This window comes from Thermobia domestica, chromosome 4, assembly GCF_964235325.1.
Source record: "Thermobia domestica chromosome 4, izTheDome1.hap1.1, whole genome shotgun sequence".
Classification (NCBI taxonomy): Eukaryota; Metazoa; Arthropoda; class Insecta; order Zygentoma; family Lepismatidae; genus Thermobia; species Thermobia domestica.
The window spans coordinates 296,421,911-296,445,957 of record NC_137457.1 but is presented as its reverse complement, the minus strand read 5'-3'; the positions used below and the strand labels follow the sequence as shown (position 1 = coordinate 296,445,957).

At 36.6% G+C, this 24,047-nt stretch overlaps 2 protein-coding genes across 8 annotated transcripts in view; one reads left to right on the top strand and one right to left on the bottom strand.

Annotated features, from left to right (window-relative positions):
• Positions 1-24,047, top strand: part of LOC145684212 (E3 ubiquitin-protein ligase RNF19A-like) — a 278,535-nt gene that overhangs the window by 221,971 nt on the left and 32,517 nt on the right. The gene's annotated exons all lie outside the window — the stretch shown is intronic.
• On the bottom strand, positions 1,300-18,396 carry LOC145683543 (putative oxidoreductase dhs-27). Its single transcript, XM_081754886.1, has 2 exons — positions 18,010-18,396; positions 1,300-2,227 (listed from the first exon to the last, which is right to left on the bottom strand). Exons 1-2 carry the CDS (start codon positions 18,379-18,381, stop codon positions 1,352-1,354), a joined length of 1,248 nt encoding a protein of 415 aa, XP_081611012.1. The 5' UTR covers positions 18,382-18,396; the 3' UTR covers positions 1,300-1,351.

The window sequence follows — 24,047 nt, the reverse complement described above, 5'->3', positions numbered from 1 at the left end:
TTTTAAGAATCGTTGTATCCTTATCCAGTGCAGAAAATAACAAGAAATACATTTATAGCATTACAACAATTTCCTGTATATCTATAGAGGTAGTGTTATTAATTTACGAATATTATTCTCACTAACTTTTAAAATTCGTAATCCCGTATTCAAGTGTTAGCATCGACACTTTGTGAGGAAGACTCATATTCGATTCCTGGTTGGAACTTACGTGATTCGGATCCCACGTTAATCTGTAGATGAAAGAGACATATGACTACTTAAAAACATTTTTTCTTTCATTTAGTGAATTTTCTATCCAAAGATCATTTCAGTCTGTTATGCTGTTCACTTACCAGCCGTAGTAGAAATGACAAGCGATTCCTTTTTTTTTTTTTTTTAATAGCGCATATTTGACCAGAGGCAGTGGCGGATCTAGAAGATAAAAGCTGGGGGACCAACCAGAACTCAAACTAGGATAGGTATATCATGAGTTTACTATAAACTTTCAAACATATATAAATAATAGCTTAAATTATTTTTATCATTAAAAAAACGGAGGGGCCTAGACCCCGGCCCAGGGCTAGATCCGCCACTGACCAGAGGTTGATAAAGTTGTTCAAAACTAAAGTTTGTTGTATAGGGTTGATTATTTTTTCTAGACAGCTTTTCAAACATTGCAAGTCTCATCCTGTTTCGTCTGTTCCTCATTATATGGCTAGCACACCGCGGGAGATCCGGGTTTCATTTCGCATGGAAGCGCATGTGGTTCGGATCCTACGTTACGCCGTAGATCCACGTCTCATATAACTTCGGACCTGAAAAGGGACGTTCAACTCCAACCTGTAACGTAGTTCCGTGTTATCTCTCTCTTAGAAGTGAGATAGTCTGATGGAAGGAGCTTGCTTTAGTATAGGGTGGCCTTGTATGATAGTGTGCAACCGCTAATAACGCTGGATTTAAGTCATTGCGTGGTTCGGACCCCACATAAGTAGTATCTCTCTTCATAATCTCGAGAATGTGCAACATCGGAAAGCAAATTAGTAAAATGAATATCATACAGGTGGGCAACTTACAGGGATTGAGATTCGACTTCAATCTTACAAGTATTTTAAAATACAACAGAGGTTATTTAGATGAAAATTGAAACCATTTGTACAATAAGAATTTCTAAACCACAAAACTTTAAAATAAGCTAAAGAAGTGGTGTTTAAAACAACCTGGTTTTACTGTATAGTAGATATGCTAGCCATATTGAGTACAAGTTTATTTATTAGAGGAAATAGGTTAGTATTCTTAGAAATAAGAATTCCATTAACAGTAAGTCCAGCCTTTCTTTATTGACGCGTGTTCGATACATAATGAGGATTTATTAGGCATAAGGAGGCTGTAGGATTCCATCTTGGTGCAGGTCTGTAAGCAGATCAAGTAGTCGCTGTTCTGTTAAGGGATCACCGAGTGCTACGTCCACAGAACCTATGCAAAGAAGCAACGCCAGAAGTTGAGATTTTTTATAGTCTGTACGAAATTGATCTAAATCATATCCTAATTGAGATTCTACGTCCACTCCTAATCGATGTGCTGTATCTGTTAATTCACTCCAGTATTTAGCTAACAGTTCTTCAGTGTTTTCGCGCCGTAGTTCAGTAGGCACAGAACTCACTAACAGCAGAGCAACGTCATTAGTGGGTCGACTATAAGTGACCATTTGCCAGTCTAAAATGGCACATTTATCTTCCTGGAAAAGAAGATTGTTGCACCAGAAGTCAGTATGTGTGATAAGCGCGATTGGTTCTTCTGGTGCTAAGAGTTCGGCGATCAGCTCTTTTGTCGAAGGTTTAAGAGCCCGTAAGCGTTCTAAAACAGGTTCGAAGCCTGGTCGTAATTCTAAAAAGCGCGCGAGCTGTGGCAGTCCCCGTTCTACGAGATGCTGATAGGAATCGGTCGCCCGTGCTGTTTGAAATAGAAACGGATATTGTTCCGATAACTCAACACCTTCAACAACTTTCATTGCGAGTGATAACGCATGGAAACGAGCTACGGCGACCAGCGCCGCTTCTGTTTGAGCGCGTGTTAACCCTTGGGAGAATTCGGCTCCCGAGTAGCCACGAGTCTTGAGATTTTCTAGCACCAGCACCGACTCACAGCCTTCTTGATAGCAAGCGTGGTAGCATTTGGGGATGGGCAGCTCTATGAGGTCGTTTTCGTCTAGATGCCTCTTCTGGAATGCCAGTAGGTCAGGAACTACCTGGAAAGATAGACAATTATGCTGGAGTCAGTAAAGGTCAATAGCGGGCAGATATATAGCGGAATTACAAACTAAACCAACTTTCCTTAACAGTGAAACCGGTAAAAGTGCGGCATCTTCCCTTATTAACAGTGAAACTGATGAAAGGGCACTTTCTCATCAGCAGTACAACTAATAAAAGGGCATTAACTTGTAAAAGTGATAAAAGAACAACAACAGCCTTAGTGCGTTTGCACACGGCAACGATAATATCGGAGGAACCACCGATAATGTCGGCGGTGAAATCGACTTCAATGTATTCAAATTGTAGCTTGCACACGCCACCGATATTATCGGCCGATCCTCCGACACGCAGATGCTGTCGGCCAAGCCCCCGATACTGTCGGCGGTACCGCCGACACCGATTTTGTCGGGGGCAATGTTTTCTTATGATTGGATGCACACGCCACCGATAATGTCGGCCGGTCAGCGGGTTAGATGAAGAGAGTGAGTGACAAGGCGCTGTGTATTTTTGTTTCGTTTCTTGTCTTTGGAATTTTGTTGTTTCCATTTTTTCTATTACAATTGTATATTATTATTATTATTATTATTATTATTATTTCCTATAAACAACTTCGGAACAGCTTATTTTTTTTTTTTACAGTATCTGTTTTGGAGTAGTTAATTCCCTTTATTAAATAAATATAAAATGTGGGAAGTCTGAAGAGTACTGGTTTCTCTCTAAATAGCTATTACCAAATAGAATATAGGAAATTTAGATAACCAATTTCTTGATTATTTTCCACTCCTTTTTTATTTTTGTTCTTTCTCTTTCTCTCTCACACACACTCTTTGATGGTATATATTTTTAATCTATTAATGCTTTTAAATTTTAAAACATTCTGGAAATTAATTTAAGCGTAATTTTCAAAGTTTGATACACTGTGAACATAAGCATATGGAAAAAATCCAGATTATTATTACTGCCTTTTATTTTCATCAGAATTGTGTGCAGATCATTTTCCCGGTTCCACTCAATAAGCAATGAGTGAATAGAATATTTGTCGACAAGTTAAAGTAGAATTATTATTATTTTGAAACGAAATCAGCACAATCAAACACTATTTCCAAAGCTCCAAGGACAAGTTACTCATTTGGCATTTTCTCAACAATAGGGATGTGACTTCATGCTTCACTTGTTGCAGATTTTTTTCTCTCATTTCCAAAACTATCCCAAATCCCCCTTTTTAAAAATAATTTGTGGAATGGCAATTGAAAATAAAGACCAAAGCCATGTATCCAAGTTTTCCCTCTCCCCTTTGTACCGGGATCGACCCCCTGATAGAGTTGTGCAGTTTAGCTACAGTGACTGAATGAAAAGATTGTGTATTATTGCATTCGTATCTTTCTAGTTTTGCTTAGATTTTTAGGGATGGCAGTAATTTTTCCATTCGATATTTTTACCCTTATTTAACTTGTGGAATGTAGACCTTGCATATGGGATAAGATAACAGAGTCTTTCAAGAACAGAATTGAAAAGCAAAAAGCATGGCGAAAAGTTTATGCAAGCCTTGCCCAGGATTTTGAGTTCATGGACAAAAAGAAACGAGAAACGACAGGTATGTATGCAACAGCGCAAATCTGTCTTCAACATTGGAAGGGGGGGAGGGGGTAATATCGTTCCCATATTATATATATAGCGATGTTCAAACTATTTCTGTAGTCGAGAAACAATGCTGTGGAGGATCAGGGGAGAAGAGTTGTCTTCAACATTGGGAGGCGGACAGATTTGAGGCTTATTCTGAGTGGACATTAATTTCATCTCACTTTCCTTTCTGGCGATCGGACACAATCAAATTTCTCTCCCAAAAAACACATTTCAAATCGGATTATTGGGGGAGGACAATCTCCCCAGTTCCAATAATGGAGGGGACATGTCCCCTTCATCCCCCCGGGATTTGCGCCAGTGTATGTATGGAGCAATGTAAAACAGAATTTCTAATTCGAATCTTATCATTTAATCTACTGTGACATTAATGTTAATTGCATGGAAAACAAAATAATATACATACAATATGTAACAGTGTTCCAACAAAAATTAAAACTAATATAGTTTGCAATGTACAGCAGCATCAATTCTCATCGAAACGAAAATAATATGTTTACAGCATCTATTTAAAACGGCACTGTTAAATCTAAACATGTTTAGGCATAGGGCTATTTTTTGTAAGTTTTGTACCGTCCTCCACGCCTCTTCAAAACAATTTTTGTAGTCCTTGTTTTAAAAAATAATTTTCCCAATTATTTTTTTAAATTTGTTTTCATATATGGAGAAGATTTTTAGTGTGTGTCGCTTACTTCGCTCATCACCGGCAACGATATTGTCGGGGCTTCCACCGATATTGTCGGCGACGTGTGCAAAGTACGCCGACACCGACACCGATATTATCGGGGCTTCCACCGATATTATCGTTGCCGTGTGCAAACGCACTTACGCGGACTGTCAAATAGTCTAATGTTGCCACCACTTCAAAGAGTTTACCGATTTCTGCTGATACCAGAAAGCTAGGAGAGACTGACCGGCTCTCCCCTTGAGAAGTGATACCGTTCTATGTTTTGACCTTTGAGGAAAGTTAGTTTGGCTTGTACAAAAAGTATAGATAACATATAAATAATACATATAACAAATTCAGCGCAAATTATATTGTTGACCAGTTTTTCTAAAGTGAGATTTTAAAACTTTGTTTGCACATTTTATTGGTTGATATTGCTGGAGATTTTATTGAATCCTTGTTTATATTGCTTCTGTGTTCCATTTGTGTACGGTTTTCAAAGCTCTGAATGATTTTTATCATTCATACACAAATTCTCATTCCGTAATTATATGCAGTATTAAAAATGTAAGCATTCCTGTTTTATTACAGGAAATGCCTTATAAGACATTTATTCTCATACTTTTTCCTTCACGTAATCCTTGACTCAAAAGCAAATTTAGTGTTCGTTAGAAATAATGATTATAACTAAATCAAATTGATTATAAATACGTATTGTATAAATGATTCGTGAAACGCAGGCCCTGTGGGGTGTTTCTGCAATTGTTCTCTTGAAGGTGAGATAGTGTAATGAAAAACGAAATGTATACTGTAAAGCTGTGTCTTGCGTGATGGTATGTGTACATACCAACGACACTGGATTCAAGCCCCGTTTATAGTTAGGAACCCACCGTAATAATAGGCAAAAGAATGCAAAACCCAAGAGCTTAACTCAAGAGATGGTGGCAAGCGGTGACAGATCTAGCACAGGGCCGGGGAGCGTAGACGCCCTCAGTTTTTTGAGTAGCAAAATATTATTGAAGCTATTATTTATATATATGTTTAAAAGTTTACAATAAACTTATGATATACCTAGCATAGTCTAGGTTTTAGCTGTCCCTCCCCCAGTTTTTACTTTCATTCCTCCATTGGCATCAAGGATACTTTCCATAGCCCACCAAAGAGTTCAATGATTTGCGTTGTACTTTTATTGATCTGGGCGTCATAAACACTTTTATTCGTTGGAGCTACGTATGAATACGCATTAAATGTTCGCGTTATAAAATATTTGACCATTGTCATGCGTCTAATTCATTTGTTTGTTTCAAAAATTTCTGTGAAGCACCAGGGGAGACAGACCTACAGCTTAATCTACGGTTTCAGTGTATTTCTACTGAAAAAACGGTATTTATTTGTAAAATAACAGATCAAGGAGCGAAATGTGCATTAGAATGACTGGCAATTTTGTCCCGCAATTCAGTTTGAATTCCACAACATGCAATTTTGATTCGGGTTTATCTGTAGTTTCTCCCCAATACTACGAAACGAAAGCAGGGATGATACCTTTAACTATGTCCTGGCACATTTCCTTTCCATGTTCTATTGTTATTGTTTTTCCTGTTACAAATTATCCTAATGACTGTGTGGGAAACTTTCCGTCAATAATAAATAAATAAAGGCAATGCATATGTTGCAACTTCATATTTAATGTTAGTAACAGCAGTAAACATCCAACCGATTATGTTTCTGTGCTCCATTACAGAGCTATTAAGCCCAGCTGATGTAACGGATCGGTCCTACTTTTTTTGTTAGAGAAATCAATTATCCTCGGTTGCCATGTGGATATAGACTTTTTTCTTTTCTTTTATCATTATTATGGATTACAGTCACGCTTAAATTCTCATTCATACTAATAGCTTTCAAATGAATGGTGCAATTTGCGTACAGTTTCCTCTAAAGAAGTTGAGTTATCTGATTTAGGAAATGAAATAGTTTACTTTGATTTGCCAGTATATTCATAAATTATCAATAGAATTCATTAGAAGACATAGTTTTGAATACAATTATACTGGTAATAAGACGTCGAAAGAAAATGATAAATTTTGTAGGTTCCCAGTTTGATGATTGAGCTGCCTTAAGCATAAAAACTGCTGAGCATAATACCTGTATGTCACAGGTTCAAATTCTGTTCCGAGTTCGGATGTTATGTATTATACTTTCGACATTCATTTCATTATTTATTATTATTCCTTATTGTCAGGAGTCGTGGTGGCTGTGGTAGGGCGTTTACTTCTGGAGCGTTGGGTTCCTGGTTCAATCCCAGCTCGCGCCAACTGACTTTGTGGTGGGCAAACACGTGTGCGTGGGTTTTCTGGATTTCCTCGTGTCCTCCCACTGTTCATTCCACCATTCTATTCATTTCTCATCGTCACAGTTTCCTGTAGCCTAGCCGGCGTAACTGTGGGATGTAAAACTGAAGGATTTAATTTTTCATTTCTTATTGTCAGCTGTAGTCTTGTTTGTGAGTAAAAGAATGCAAGTTTCTAGATTTAACATGCTCCAAGTGGGAGTTCATGCTAACCAATTAAGTTAATTTAGTGTAGGAGAAAAGAAATTCCTTCATAAGAGTTTTTCCCTGAGTTGAGAAATGATTTATAGAGGTTCAATTTGAACAATTTAAATATAAATAAATGTAATGTATGGTTTAATATAGTTTGTTTAATATATGTATAATAATCGGTCTGCACTTACAAATGCAAGTCATCTTTCTTAACGGTAAAAACTTCTTTAAATGCCGAAAGAAGGTATGTAACAAAAAAATGCAGTTCAATAGAATGCAGGTTTCTAGATTTAACATAACATGCTCCAAGTGGGCTTTGTGTGAACAAATGTGTTCGTGGGTTTTCTTGCGGTTCTCACATTCTTCATCCCACCATTTCATTCAATCCACCTTCATCATCACCAGCTATCTTCTTTAGCCTCGCCGACATAACCGTGGGACGTAAAACGTAAAGATTTCATATTCTACATTTTATATCTAAACACAGAGACTTGCAAATTTCAAGTATCTTTTATAATATGAATATTTTGTACGAAGGATTACATCACAAATGATAGTTCTATTTTGCTTCGAACTCTTATTGCAATTCCGAAGTTTGGAACGACGCGATGGCGCATACTCTTTACGTGGACTTCGAACCAGTTAGGGCTTTAGTTGTGTATACAGTGTAACATGCAAAATCACCTCACACGCTGAACAACTCTTTAAGTTTCCGGCTCTCACGATAAAAGAAAGTAAATATATGAAGTTTATACAGTACTGTATCTACAGAACAAGAAAAAAAAATGATCGTAAGGACTGGTCGAAATTGATTCGGAACTTCCGTGAGAAGTGCTCATTTGGAACAGCTATTGAACGGATAGCGCATGGTAAGACACGCAGAATATAAACAATGGGAACATTTTGAAATAAGCTAAGAATTCGAAGTATTGGTTTCTCTCCATAATAATTCGTTAAGAATGATTTTTTTTTAAAAAATTCCTCTTTTTTAAAAAAAGAACATGATCGTTAAATGAAACTGAAAAATTGTAGAAAAACAGTGAACAATGCAATAAACATTCTACGAAGTACTCAAATGTTTCATATTGGAGGCGCAGTAGCTCAGTGGTAGAGCGTTCACCTGCGGTGCTTTTGGTCCCTGGTTCGATCCCAGCTCGCACCGTGTGGACTTTGTGGTGGACAAAGACCATACTCGTGGATTTTCTCGGGGTTCTCCCGTTTCCTCCCACTTTCTTCATTCTACCGCTTCACTCTTTCTCATAATCAACGTCTCCTTTAGCCCAACCGGCATAATCGTGGGACGTAAAATTCAAAAATTTCATTTCATTTTCAAATGTTTCATAGGATCTTTTCAAATACGAAGACCGTGTGAAAACTCTTGTATACACCTGTTTTCTTAATTTTATGGTCATTGAAGACATGGTGGCTGAATGGTAAAGCGCTTTTCTGCTGTCCTTAGTTCGATCCCAGACCAAATAACGCGAGTTTGTGGTGGAGGACAAGATTGTGTTCGTGGGTTTTCTCTGTTCTCCCACATTTTTCACTTCACCAACTCTATCATTCACCGTCACTAGTTATCCGTGGAATGGTAAACTAGAAGTTTCACTTTATTTCCCTTTAAAATCCTGTATTTCCTGTGTTCTCATTCCACTTGGTTAATATCTGTATGAACTCATTTTAACATTTCAAACTGAATCGGCTTGTCCAGATTTTGTCTGTTGCTCCCGATATCCTTTTAAATGGCAATCAATAAAAGCGAGACACGTGTGTGTTTATTTTCCTTTTTTCACTTTCACTCTAACATTTTCCTAAAATAAATAAATAAAGCCAGTGTTCTTTGTGAATTACGATTGTACATAACAGACCAAATAAGAATTTTTTTATATGTACAATGCGCGGCAAAAAACCTGCAACATGAGGATGTAAGTTTATTGTGAAACAACGCCTAATAGCACAGGGAATGAACATAACGTCTAAGTGGAACGAATCACGCCAGGATAAACCTCGGCCTCCTCCCGTGCACACTTATTTTGGAGCAAAAGACTTCGTCATTTCACAATAAACTTATATGCTCATGTTGCAGGTTTTTTGCCGCGGATTGTACCAAGTTATATGGCTGTAACTCTCAAGTGTTTTGAGATGTGCATATTAGCGTTACTGACAGTCTGTGAGGCCTCTTGCTTTTTTATAACAATTATGAAATCTTCAGCTTTAGATCTCAAGTTTATGGCGAAAGAAGACGAGTGTTTAATTAAAGGGGATGATCTGAAAGAATTCTTGAAATAAGAATGTGAATTAAGTAGAAAACCTCGGGAAAATCCTCGGACACGATCTTGTTCAATCACAAACTCACATGGCTGGGATTCGAACCAGGAACTCTTGTTACCAAAGGTGAGCGATATACCATTGAGTTACCATGCCCCTTTGAAATTGTGGTTAGGTATACAATTTGCAGAACAACGGAATAATTACAGCTTCACTCCGTAGATCTTCACTGATATGGTATATTAATATTCCTTTGATATGAAACTTTGTGTGTCAAGACGCCAAATTGTTCAGAAAGGTAAAAAGTATACTAAAACAGATAAAAATCGTATCCCATAGTGTCTTGGTCATAAAATCATGTGGCGTCAATTAGGTTTTTTCAAAAGAAAGTGGGTAATTTTAATTGTATTATGGGTACCTGAAAATTTTTAACCAGTTATCGTACATGGAACATAGAAACAGTAAGTTTCTAAATTTTAGTCCACTTTTGAACAAAATACCACTTATAAGTTCAGTGGCACAGTAACTTAATGGTAGAACGTTCTCCTCTGATACTACGTCCCCGTGTTTTATCCACGGCCACACAAGTTTGTGATGAACAGCATCGTGTTTGTAGGTTTGTTAGGAATTCTCCCGTTTCCTCGGATTCTCATTTCTCCAATTACTTTATAATCATTACTTATCTGTTTCCTCTAGCCTAAAAGGACATATCGTGGGACGTAAAAATAGAAATTTCCTTTCATTTTAGTGTGTGTATGTGTTACTAGAGATGAAGTACTGAGCGGAGTCGAACAAAGCATGTGACTATATGGTTAGCGTGCGCGTCTTCGGCGCGGAAGACCCGGTTGTTCAATTCCTGGCGGGAGTTCACGTGGTTTTGATACCACGTTAAGCTGTAGGTGTACGTCTCATGTAGCCTAGTTGCTGAAGGGTACGCTTGGCTATAAGCTATCCATCCATCAAAGAAAGCATGTCTTCGAGAGTTTGTTGAATTTACTCTTTCATCTTGACTGATCTCAGTCCCAAGCAATAAGGATGACTGGTAGTCTTTAAAATAAAAATTTCATCAACATCTAATTGTCTAGATATTGCGGGAAAATAGCAAGCGGAGGCTTGAGATCAGCATTCTTGCTTGGTAGTCGGATGTTCCGAGTTCGAATCCGGTAGCTGGCCATCGTGACAGATTTTCCAGGATTTTTCCTTAAGTTATACTAGGGGAATATTGGGATGGTAACTTAAATATAGCTCCTGGTTAACTTTCTTCCACTTCCTTTTTCTTATACTGTTGTTTATGTTGGTTATTTCAGTGTTAACTGGCTTCATGGGCTGTGCCTGGAAGTTCGTTAAATACGTGAACAAGTAACAGTGTCACGTGTACACTATGTTCAAGAGATTGGCTTTAGTAGAGATATGGAAGAGTAGAGGTGGTTATATATTGCTTGGATGCTTAATTGGTTACAGAAAACCGCTGTTTGCTTTCTCTTATCGTTTCTGCTCTATATAGATCAATATTGAAACCGGAAGTTGTAGTGGCTTTCTATCACTTCTGGCTTTAGTAGAGAGTTAAAAATGGAGATGTACGTATTCTTTGGACGCTTAATCGATTGCAAGGAACTGCTTCTTGCTGTCTATTACCGTTTTTGCTCTATAGTGATCAACGTAAAAACCGGAAATGATTGATTTCTACCCCCTTTTGATTTTGCATATTATCGTTTCTACTTTGGACCATCTACATCTTGACTAAAATTGATGATCATTCTAGTTGTTCTTGGGATTTTTTGCCTCTCGGTCAAACAGATAGAATTCATGTAAACCGAACTCCTTGATTTAGAACATGGCTCGACGCGTTACCATATGTGCAGCACGTGCATTTGCACGGAGCAGCGAAATCTGTCATAATTGTATTATTTAAAATAAATATTTGTTGGAAACATGCTTCATGGTAGTTTAAACTTACTTTCTATTTGAATACTGCATTCGTAAATCATGTTCAGTTGCATTATAGTTTGTCACATGGACAATGCTTAAAGCAAATGATCAAACAAATCCCAGCATGAATTGTTTGATTTATCAAATATAAGAACTCAGTTCTCGAACAGTAACGAACACCTTTTCTTCCATTTAGTTAGTTATCACAGTTTTGATAAGAAAACTAGTCTTGTCTTTGTCACAAACAAGTTCCTTATCATGGAAGGTGGAAACAAGTTTTTAAAAATAAACTAATAGATCTAGAAGGAAAATCAAGAAATAAAGATAAAGGAGCTAGTTGCACTATAATTGCAAACTGCTATATTGAGATTGAAGGTAAATATTGAATTCTATGAAAAAGATTACCATCTTCCCTCTGCAGGTGTGCTTTTCACTAACATAATTGATTATTTAAAAAAAAAAAAAAAAAAAAAGACAACGAAATTGTGTTATTAGTGTTTAGGCTTTTCTGAGTGGAGTGCTCTTTCCGTTCCCTTCGTTTTTCATGATGAGGTATCATACTTAAAATTGTGACTTTTAAGATTTGTTCTTTCTGGAAAAAGGAGGGGCAGCAAATTATGCCATTACACAGGGTGGCGAATTGCCTAGAGCTTGCCCTGCCTTAATTAATAAATATCACATTGTGTGTATGCGCGAGCTTTCAATTCGGGTTGAATTCACCTCCGTATATACGGAGAAACTCCAAGCAGAAGACCTAATTGCAAAGCGTCAAAGAAAATGAACATAAATGTAAACTGTGTTAAATGGTTAGAAGTTTCAGTTATTTGTTTCAATTTCAAGAAAACCTGAAAAATGAGTGTTGAGCCTCCAGATTTTCCATTGAATATAGTCCTAGTTAATTATATTTTATTGTTTAATTTGGGAGGCACTAGTCCATTCATTTAATCTTAAAAACGTGTTGAAGATTACTGGAGTATATCGAAAATTAAGCACTTTATTCCCTTAATATTCGTCTGCCTTTACGCTCGAGTAGGTTGTTCTGACTTCTCGTGATGTTAATTTGAGGAGAGTGATAACTAAGAACGTCCTTCTGCTAATTATACAACCACCACGGAGAGAAATTCATGTTCATTGTCGAATGGTGTAGGCAAGAGAACGAAGGAATAAGGAATGACAATTGATTAGCGAAGTGGTTAGTTAATATTCCATGTGATTGACGTACCACTTCACGCAATGGCCTGTAATTACTAAAACGTTCCTCTCTCATCAGTTCACTTAATTTTTTCGTTAATTAACAGGAAATTACATTTCGCTTCACGTTTTCATCAACGTGAATATCAGGGAATGTCAATCAGTTTCTCTATTATTTTGACAGGAGGGTGGTTTGTTGGACGAGTTAAATTGAGTAAATGCATTGCTAATAACGACACAAACACAATTAAGGTCTATTATCATCCACATTAAAATTGTTTCTATTAGGTTCAAATATTGGTTTTGAAATAGAATTTTGTGTAAAAAAAAAATCTTTAAATGAGGACAGGTTTAATTACTGTTTGTTTTACATAATTTCGTTCGTATGTATTGGGTGATATCTATTGTTACTTTGTGTATTGAATTCAACGAAAGCGCAAGAAAACACATGTCGAAATCTAATATTTAAAATAAAAATGTATTTATGATGTACACCTTGTTTGTTCTACGGAGAGAATCCATTTGATAACTGTTAGTGATGGTGCCTCGTAGTAAGAACGCTCTCCTCTGGTACAAGGAGATCCTGGTTTGATCTAGATATTGTGACTTTCTGCTGAGTACATCGTTCGTGTTACTTTTGGGGGGCGGGGAGGGTCCTGTTTTCTCCCATATTTTTGTTGCTCAAAATCTTGCATAATTATCCTTTTCCATTATTCATTCGCGTCCTTTAACCTAAAAAGTATATTAATATGTTAAATTTACAGATTTTTTTCTCGTATAATTCTCCAGTTGAATGAAACTGTTTAGTTTTTTGTCCCATGGTTATGCCCTGTAGGTTATAGACCGTTGATTAATGCAAGTGAAAGATAATCTGAAAGAATTTGGTGGAATGAGAATGTGAGAAGCCATAACAGAACCCCGAGGAAATTATCGGCCACGATCACAGTGGTGTTCACCTCACTCGCATAGCTGGAATTAAACTAGGGACTCTTCGCATTGCAGATGAAAATTTGACCACTGAGCCAACCGTTCTCCCCTAATCAAATCAAATGACCATTACGAAAGTGTCCTACTTTTTCTAAAGTTGTTCTGGATTTTTTTTTTTTTAAGTGAGTTCAACATTTCAGTGTACTTTGCAAGAAACTAATCCAAAATAAGTTTCCTCTACCCTCTGATCCCGTTCCATTCAGGGCCTATCTTAAAAATTGTAAGCCTTTCTTGTTGAACAATAATTTTAATACTGTGCGATATATATAAAATAAAATAATAGTATAATTTTATTATAGCGCATACTAATCATATTCGATACGGAAATTGAATTTGTGTTTGAGCTAGACAAATAAAAACGTATTTTGTTTACACGATTCAAGATCCACCTTGCAAATCATTATCGCTCCCTTCAAAAAAGTTCGATCACATAACGAAAACAATGTAATATTTTCTGAACAGAGGTATGTACGTCTGACTCACAGAAATAAGGAGGGAGAAATTCTAGCGCATGGTAAATAATTACAATCCTTAATACAAGATTAATAGTGTTATTGTTGTATCAAACCTTTCATTTCTGATGAAAAAAAAAACTTTTGGATACAACGTTATTGTAATTAATTATTGAAATGGATACAATGAAAATAACTTTTTATTTTTGAAGGATTTCAAGAGCGAGTAGGGGAAAAATACAAAAAAAAAAAAAAAATCTTAAGTTAATTGGTAAAGTAAAATATATATATGTGTGTGCGTAAGTACAATTCATAAAATAAAATTTACTGTGTATTATGTAAGTTTTTATTGCGTATTATTACTGTGTCAAGTAGTGCTGAACATTTTAACAGGATGGAATGCACTCACACAGTGCAAAGAAGTTTTATTTTTATTATTATTTTAATGAATTGCAATCATCAATTTATTGCCCTACGCTTATGACTTGCGCGCGAAAGGGACAGATGATTATGAAAGAAAAGATAAAATAAGAATGAGAGAGGAAACGGAAATACTTCCAGAAAACTGAGACCTGATTTTGTTCACTAAAAATTCACTTAGCCTGGGATTGGTCCTTGCACTAGAGATTATGAGCAGTCTACCACTGAGCCACCGTGACCCGTGATATTTTGAAGTTTTGGTATTTGTTATTAGGGATTTTTGTGTGATTTGACTGCTCTGTCTTTAGTATCTCGCTGATCTATAATATTAAAAAAATGTCCGAAGGTTCTAATACAGTAAAAATTAAGAATTTAATTATTTCAGTCAGACTCGGAATATCATAGCATATTTTCTGTGATTTTGTACGAGTGATGTTCGGATTACCTTGAATACTGTATATGATATAGTACTTCTCTATATAGGATCGTATGAAATATATAAAAATTGTTGTGTAAACGTACATCTATCGTTGTGGATTTGTTCTGAAGTCTTATTCTGTTACTAATACTAGTCTTCCCTCGAAACGAGAAAACTTAAACCCTCATCGAGTGAGAAGCCTCTGTACAGTATATCACTAATGTCGTTGTTTAAGATCTTCATTCGAGATCTAAATGGGCCAGTGTCACTTTGCAATGGTGAATTCATGTTTGGAGTGAAATTTGCCTGTTCAAACCCCGTCTGCTTGTTTCCACATTGATGCTATACGAGGCGTGGAATTACAGTTTAAGATAGGTTCCAAACCACTGTGTAATATGCGTTCGAGCCTCAGCTACCGGCTCACTTCTACTATACTAGCAGTAGCACCTAACGCATAAATGGTGTAATCGAGAGAATATTTCGTTAAAAAGATCGTTTCAGTTTGTAGTACAAATCTTTATTTTTTAAGTATATGTATGTATAATGTGTGTGTGGTATTCTTTTCAAAACGTGTATCAAACTTCCTAGTATTGTTGACATATGAGATTTTTTCTAAGTACTAGTTTGGGGGGTGTATTGTGAGAGGTACAATAATGAAATGTTACCAATTAAAAGAGTTTTAATAGGTTTTTAATTTTGAATATGAATTTGTGTTTGTTAGTGAATTGTTTTATGTGAACATCACATAGAACAATTTTTAAAAAATTAAAACATCACGTAGAACTTAAAACTAAATCTCATTTTCACTGTCCCCAATATCCGATACCGGCAGCATGTAAACCGTTAGTTCATCAGATTAATGTATTGTTACAGCAAAAGATAATAGAGCCCGCTTCTATCCCATGTAATAGTCCAATGCTATTTATAAAAAAGCCATACAACTCGTTTCGTTGCATATGAGAAGTCAGGGTCCTCAATAAAAACGCAGTTTCTCACCGTATTATTACCATCTATACACAATATTTTGTCAACAATGAGAGGACATCTTTGCTACTCAGACTGTGATGTAAAATCAGCCTATTTTCAAATTCCAATTACTGAAGAGTCTAGAGATTATACAGGATTTAATATCATAAATATAAGTTACCGTCATGTAGTTCTGCCACAATATTAATGGTAAAATTTATGCAACAACATTGTAGAGGAAATCACTTTTACAATTAGTGATTTCCTGTTGAACATGCGATTTTATTGGATTGATTTATCTTTCCTTTGCTGCGCTGAAGCTGTAGTTTCTAATGAGATCCGAGGCACGTACACGCACCGAGACTCGAACCACGCCCATTAGGCACGAGGAGCACTTGAACACATGATTACCCTAATAAAGATACACACATCATGTTGAATGTAGTTTGTCTTAACACTATAAGAGCCGGAGTTACCGGAAATTTGCGTGCATTTGGAGTAAGAATTATACTTTGCATTTATCATGCGTTTATTTGAGTTTCAATAAATTACACACACACACACACACACACACACATATACATATATATATATATATATATATATATATATATATATATATATATATATATATATATATATATATATATAATGTCAAAATTAACTCCAAAGCATTTTCGTATAGCCCAGAAATTTCTAAACATAGGTTGGTGAACGACATTTCTTTAGTAAGACTGTAAAATGTTTTTTTCATGGTATGTGTATCGTCTTAAAATTTCATCTATAGACTGGTTTTTAGATGTGATGTTATGGAATTGCCTTGCAGTTGGTAAAATCTCCAAAATAAAAGAAAAATTACCACACTCTACTTTGAGATTACAGATAAGTGTTATTTTGTTCTATTATAGCTGAAGTTGCGCTAATTGCACAGTGCACAGTTCTAATATAAGCGTAAATCTCCTTCCCACTTCTCACTATATCTGTGCAAGTCTCTTTACGGACACAAGCAAATGACAGGAACACTTTCAAAGGGAATGAATTGCTATACACAAACATACAAATGTAGTATTTTAATATATAGAATGTTGGGGGTGAGTTTGGGGCAAATTTGGATAAGTGGTAGATGATACCAAATGCACATATTTTTTCTTTTTTTTTTTCTTATAATTCCATATCCGTGTACGCCTCTTTGTGGGTCCACAAGCCTTCAAAGTTGTCAGCTTTTCAAAAGGTTTCGTCATTCAGATTAAAGCAAAGCGCCTGAAATATCCATCAACACGCTATACGTAGCTCCTCTACTGGTTGCATTTCACAAGAGTATCAACCTTAACCGTCTTAGTGGTAATATTAAACTAATAGGGTCAAAACGACGTCGAAAATGTGGAATACAAAAATAAAAACTTTTTTTTTTTTTTTGAAAATTTGAAAAAGAACTGGCAAATCCACACACAATTTGGAATCGACCAGCAAGAACTGTGCGTTTCTAGCACTTGTTTTTCGAGATCTCATTGTCGAAAGGATTGGACATAAATATATAAACTTTTTGACCACAAACATATAAACCTAGCATTTTAATATATAGATATATCAAGTTTTTTGTTCAAGTTAGTACTTTTATAGTACAGAATATTTACTCCCATGTAACATTGCACGCATGATCCAATATGTTTCCGATAGAATAGGATTTTCATCTACCGAATTTTGATTTCAGTGACATTATAAGCCAATTGAAAATTACTTAAATTCAGAAATTACTTAAACTGTGGATCAAAAAGGCTAGATGTCATGACTTTGAGAGTAAATGCACTGACCACGCATAACATAGTTGAACGTGCTCCATCTGATTTGCCAGACCCCATCGTCTCTTCAGCACATTTCTTTTGCTAACTCGGTAAGAAAAAATGTTAGTGAAAGAAGTAGGTGACGTACTATCCCAATATTTGCCCATAGTACTAAAAAATAAAAAAATTCAGGTGAGCCTAGGCAGCTACAAGAATCAGCAAGGATTAACCAGATTATTCGGAAGATACACAACTAACGTAATTCTGGAACCATTATATGTAGCAAAATAAGGTCTTATTTTCTAATAAATATATTTGTTTTTGCATTGTCAGAATGAATATAGAACTAATGATGAAATATGCCTATTAATTTTAATTGGGTGATTTATAGTTAATTGTATTGTTACATAATGCTGAGTCTGATTGACGAATCTAAATTACCTTGGCTGCATTGTTATACAGCATAGGTAATTATTTTTTTGTGTAATGAAGTAAATGCCACGTGATAATAATAGAACTCACCTGCGTGTAAAATTTGATTTCACGAAGATCAAACTGTGCTTCTGTAACGAAGAATCTGCTGAAGGGGTCATTGGGCAGCAATTTTACAATTAAACTCAGTTGCAGTGGCTGTGATTCACTTTCCATCTGGTATTTGGTCGTGACGGCCAAAATGTCGCTAAGGACGTTCTCACTGTCGTCGCATCCTGGTCGCACGGTATAATCCACGACGGTGATGTTGGTGTCTGAATCCGGTGGCAGGCCATGGTAGGAGGCGAGCACAGTTTCCAGCCACTCTGCATTCACGAATGAGTCCTCCTCTTCACCGTCAGACATCGCAGCTACTACATGACTGTCGCTCGCTCGTTGCCCTTCCCTGCCCTGCCCTTCCATACAGCTTGCAGCTCATCGAATTCTCAAGCTCCGTCGCATGCGCATTTCCATCCTCCTCTCCTCGCACATACAAAGAAGCGAAAGAAAGCTAATAATCCGTGGCCTCCACTTAACAGAGGTGCAAGAGTTTGATTTTACATTTAATCAATTTTTATTTTCAATTTGATGTTTCAATCAGAAACCTCCATCGCATTTTCTCTTCTATGTAGGAAAAAAAAATGTCGCAATATTGACTCGACATTGAAAATGCTACATAATAAACCACTACATCTGTAAATTTTAAATGTAGTAAGTGGTGCATTATCTAATAGAAATATCTCGATATAAAATAAGAAATCTAACTTGACTGATCAACACCTAGGTCAAACTGCTTACGCTAGAAACTTAAAATTTGGACAGTTTATAGAATTTGTAGCGTATCTCATGAAGGATTTTTTTTTTTTTGAAAATTTGACGTGGAAAGGGGAAAAAATTAAAGTTATTAGAATAAGATGTCCGTATCTCGAAATCCTTTAGTTAGAAACTTGAAGTTTAGAATTTAGACTTTGTATTTCAAATAATTTTAAAATACTGTGTATTTCAGCCGTTTTTTTTTTTTTATTACTGTTACGCACGTTCTTCATTCGGCACTGCATCTTTCATATAGAATCTCGCATGAAATTCGAACTCCCCCTTCCCCGTATGAACACCATAGTGAATTGACCCTACTCTTTTTCGTCTCTTCTAGGGAAGAGCACGGTGGCTCAGTGGTACAGCTTAGCTTACTTGTAGAGCATGGGGTCCCAGGTTTGATCTCCGTCTAAGGAAATTCGTGGTGGATAACATCGTGTCCATGGGTTTTCTCAGGGTACTCCCGTGTCCTCCTGTATTCTCATTCCACGAACTGTTCCGTCATCATTCGCTTCCCTTAATTAATCATCTCCCTTAGCCTAAAGGGCATAATCGTGGGTCGTTAAACTGGAAGATTTCATTTTCTCTTCTATTCTAGGTCAAACATTTTTTTTTTTAAAGTTGAAACACTATATTTAATTATTTTAAATGAAATCTCCAAATACCAAATATCATGTCTCTCTAACGGATTCCGAAATATGGACATATTATGATGATTGCAACCTTCACCTTTTTTCTTCCCACTATTTTCTTCCCTTCTAGGCCAAATATCAAAAAGCGCTGAAACACGTTTGTTTTAAATGTAAAGCCTAAATAACCAGATTTCAGGTCTCTCTAAGAGATTTCGAGGTATGGAAATCTTTTCGGCATACATGTTGGGGAAAGATGCCCCAGTTTCACAATTTTTCTAAATATGTTCATAAACATCATAGAAACAGGTAATTATGCTTTTGTACCACTAATATTACTAATTTTAATTTCTACTATGTCTATCTAATCATAAACAACATTTTCTGCAAAATGACAAATATTCTCCATGTGTATTTTCTAAATCCGTAGTCGCTAACGCTCTCGCGTTCGGTGTGAGCTGCCCCGGGTTCGATTCCCGGTGGGGGTACTCGGTCGAATAGGTGTAACACCTTTTTCAGGCCAGTCACCCTGAATGAGGTTTTCCTGGGTTTTTTCATTTACACCAGGCAAATGCCGGGGTGGTACCTAACTTACAGGTCCCAAGCCGCTTCCTTCCTTTCCCAATCCTTTCTTCCCTCCCCCTTCCCGGGTAGTGTGCTCGCCGAGGGACGTTATGCCTCATACGTGAAGGGCTGAATGGCCTGAGATGCCGAAATCTAAATCCAAATCCTAATCCACTTCTTTCTCCATTCTAGGTCAAATATCAAGAAAATCTTAAGTACGTATTTGGTATTTAGACTGTTCATTTAAAATAATAGGAGTCCATGCCTCGAACATTCCAAGATATGGATATCCTCTTACAATAATTGCAAACTCCATTTCTCGCCGAATTTCCAAAAATCCTTGTTTAGTGGTACCTTTCGTCACATACTCTATGTACTGTTCAAATTTCAGGTTTCTGGCTTAAGGACTTTCACTTCGGCGTTGATTAGTCACCCACGTCCTTATATACCAAGATCTCAGAACCGAATATTGATTCTTTAAATGATTTTTAGTGTTAATTAACGGATTACATAACATAAAAACTACAAACATTTATTCCCATTTTCTTTACTGTTTTGGTAGCTTGAGGTTCCTTTACCGTATTTATTTATTTATTTATTTATGTAACAATCACCAGATACAGCTCAGAGGCCATTTTACACTGGATATCCAACAATAACAACAACAACAACAATGGAAAGGATTTGGGATAAGGTATCGGCCAGGGCCTGTTTAGTAGGTACCATCCCGGCATTTGCCTGGTAGGACTGAAGGAAACCCTGGAAAACCTCAGTCAGGATGGTCGGCAGCGGGGTTCGAACCCACGACCTCCCGAATGCGAAGTCAACGCTCTACCACTTGAGCTACTTTGCTCGGTATTATCTATTGACAGATTAGAATACATTGTGAAAACTATTCTAGCCGTACAAATTGCACGAAAATTAGTAGTTCTGCTTCTCCGAGTCCTGGTCGTGTCTGTCAATTTTTCTTTTCAATTTTATTCCACAGGAAGTACCTTGCGTGTGCAGCCACGAAAACATGGAATCCGGTTGAATTAGAAAAAGAAGAAGAAAGTGTTTGTATGAATATCGTGTATTTGTTTATATGAGAGGGATAGAGTATAAAGTAGATGCTCTTTTTTTTTTCTAAATCCACTTCGATTCTGCTTTTTATGTGAACATTAAAACGTCAGTATTCCCCTCATGTTCCTGCTGTCGTTTCAACCCTAATGCATGACGTCATGTAGCTTGACTAAAGGGGAAATTTTGTGACACTTGTTTTGCTCGTGCGGTGCTTCGCAAAACTTCATATGCGCTTTCATAAATTATTTGAATATCATGCCTACGAACAAATAAAATATATAAATAGAGACAAGGGACACGGTTTTACTGTATACGTATGTCATAGCTACCTAACTGGCAGGATCTTCCGTACCTGTCTTTGCAAAATTCTGTTTACAGCAACGCAAAAAAAAAATAAATAAATAAATAAAATAAATAAAAGTAATTATAACTGCTATATCGATTATTGCAAACTAAATCGCCAATTTACCATTATATTGACGCAAATTGTTACGGAATGTGTCCGGATTTTTGTGTGTGTGTGTGTGTGTGTGTGTGTGTGTGTGTGTGTGTACGTACGGTACGTATGTTGTTTTCTTCCCCTTCTTTTGAGCAGCTTTCTCGTAACTCTATTGTTCTTCTTTTCATTCTTCAGTGATAGATTTGAGTTTAATTTCCGATTGTGGTATATATGATTCAGTCTCTTTTTAACTCTTGAAGGACAGCTTTAGCGATGCGTTAGGGGTTTGTGTTTATATGCCACGCTAGTTTTGAAAAAGTTAAACTTTGTCATATATCAACAGCTCCTACTTCAGGAAATAATCGATTTCAAATAGAACAATTCTATTCTATATGTTTAACTGCTTCTCTCTCACTCCCCGTCTCTCTCTCACAAGAAAAAACTGTAATGTTGGCAACATAACTGTTGGGATTTTACAATGTATTGGATATAGGACTGGCAGCAGATAGTGTTCATAATTTATGACGATATCGTGCAGAAAAAAATATTTTACTTAGTGAGTTCGGTGTCCCACGATTATGCTTCGAGGCTAAGGAAAATGGTGATTATGATGAACGAAATGGTGGAATGAAGAAAGTGAGAGGAAACGAGAGAGCCTTGAGGAAACCCTTGCACTCGGTATTTGTCAACCACAAAATCCATTCTATAAGAGCTGAAAGGAATAGACCCAGAATCCCATGCACCCGAAGTGAGCGCTCTATCCTTCAACCACTAACTCTATAGCAGGGGCGGATCCAGGCTGAATATTGGGGGGGGCGAGTCGTTCGAAGTCAATAGGTTTTATTTTACATTTATAATACAAAGATGAAAATTCGTAGGATATGTTTTATTTTTAAAATAAAAAGTATCCTATTCTGGGGGCGATCGCTCCCCTGGATCCGTCCCTGCTCTATAAGCCTATGGAACCCAGAGGTTCAATGCCGCGCTCACAAAAGCTCTCTAATTACTTCTGTCCTTAACCAACTTGGTCCAGTTTCTACTTTGTATTCCTATTTTTCGAGATCCATCGTAAAATTGTCCTCCCACTTGCGCCAGGGTCTTCCTGATTTACTTTTTACGATTGGATTTCCAGTCAAAAATTTTGAAGGCGTTCCCATTTTCTCCCATTGTGCCTACATGACCCTCCCACCTGAGCCTTCTAGATTTGACGACCCTAACACTGTTTAATAAACGATGTAAATTATGCAGATCCCCGTTATGAAGTTTCCGCCATTCCCCATTTCCGTTCCTTTTTGGTCCGAATATTTGTCTCAGGATTTTACTCTCAAATACTTTGTCTGTGTTCTTTCCTTAAAGTAAATGACACTGTTTCGCAACCATGCAGCACAACAGACATGACTTTCTCTCTCTCTCGCTCTGACACACCAATTTCGGCACCTGAAGAATTTAACCGAAAGTTGCTGTGATGATGAAAAATTTTTATTATCTTCAACCTTTTTTCATCTTTTTTTTTTTTAAGAAAATTAAAAAAAAGGACACAGGTGGGGGGACAAAACCAGAGCATAACAGAAACAACAAAGAACAACAGACTTGAGCTATCTAAATTCTATCTTTTAAAGCAGGTATGCGTATTACGTAATTTTAATTCATAAACTACTCCAACAGATATGACTATCGTTTTATATATTTTAAGCTTCAAATTCCTCGACAGAACTCGCGACGACAAAAGCTTTGAACTGAATAATAACAGGAATTCCCTGCTTTCAGTCGACATAATTTCTTCGTGGATCACACTGCGGCCTCTAAACACGAAATAAAATACTTTTGTCTTACAATTATGCCCTGTAGGTTAAAGGAGACGGATGATTTATAAAAGCGAATGATGATGAAAGAATTGGTGGAATGAAAATGTTGTAAGAAACAGAATTCCGAAAAATTCATGAGCACAATGTCTACCACTCACGTGACCTGGAATCGAACTAAGGACCCATCGCGCCACGCTTTACCACTGAACCAACATCTGTCTTACAGTAATATAAAGCCCAACCTCTCTTGGTTCTTTTTGCTGACTCTTCTGATCAATTAGTCTCCTCGTCGGTCAGACAAAATGCCACGACTCCCTAAATTTTTGCATATTTTATGACTCAGTTTGGTATATCTTTTCCCCGTATTTCCATAGATCATGTGGATAAAGAAATTTTGTGATCGCAGATCATCGGTGGCTTATTATTATTATTATTATTATTTAACGAATGTTCATTCCCGTGTAATAATGTTCTGTTGAACATACTTCTCGAATCAAGATTCTCTTTTATTAAGGAAAAAAATCATCTAATTACAAATCGCAAATGTTTCTACGTTATCTGAACTTTAGAATTTTAATATTTTAACATTGTGTATGTGAACGTGTAAGAAGAGACATGTCAGGGGGCAAAGTTAATGAGCGTAGTCAGAGTTTTTCAGTTCCAAGATGTATATGAACCTTTCTCATATGAATATAGTTCTGCACTTCAATGAAGACTGCTGTTGTAATATCTTCAGAGTGATGCAAAGTTTCAAATAATTTTCACGATTTTTTAAAA

What these genes read in the sequence shown, in the direction of transcription:
- LOC145683543 (XM_081754886.1), bottom strand. Translation starts at nt 18,381, where the DNA reads ATGGAAGGGCAGGGCAGGGAAGGGCAACGAGCGAGCGACAGTCATGTA. An exon ending in AAATCAAATTTTACACGCAG is followed by an intron (nt 2,228 to 18,009) that starts GTGAGTTCTATT and finishes CTATCTTTCCAG; the next exon opens with GTAGTTCCTGACCTACTGGC.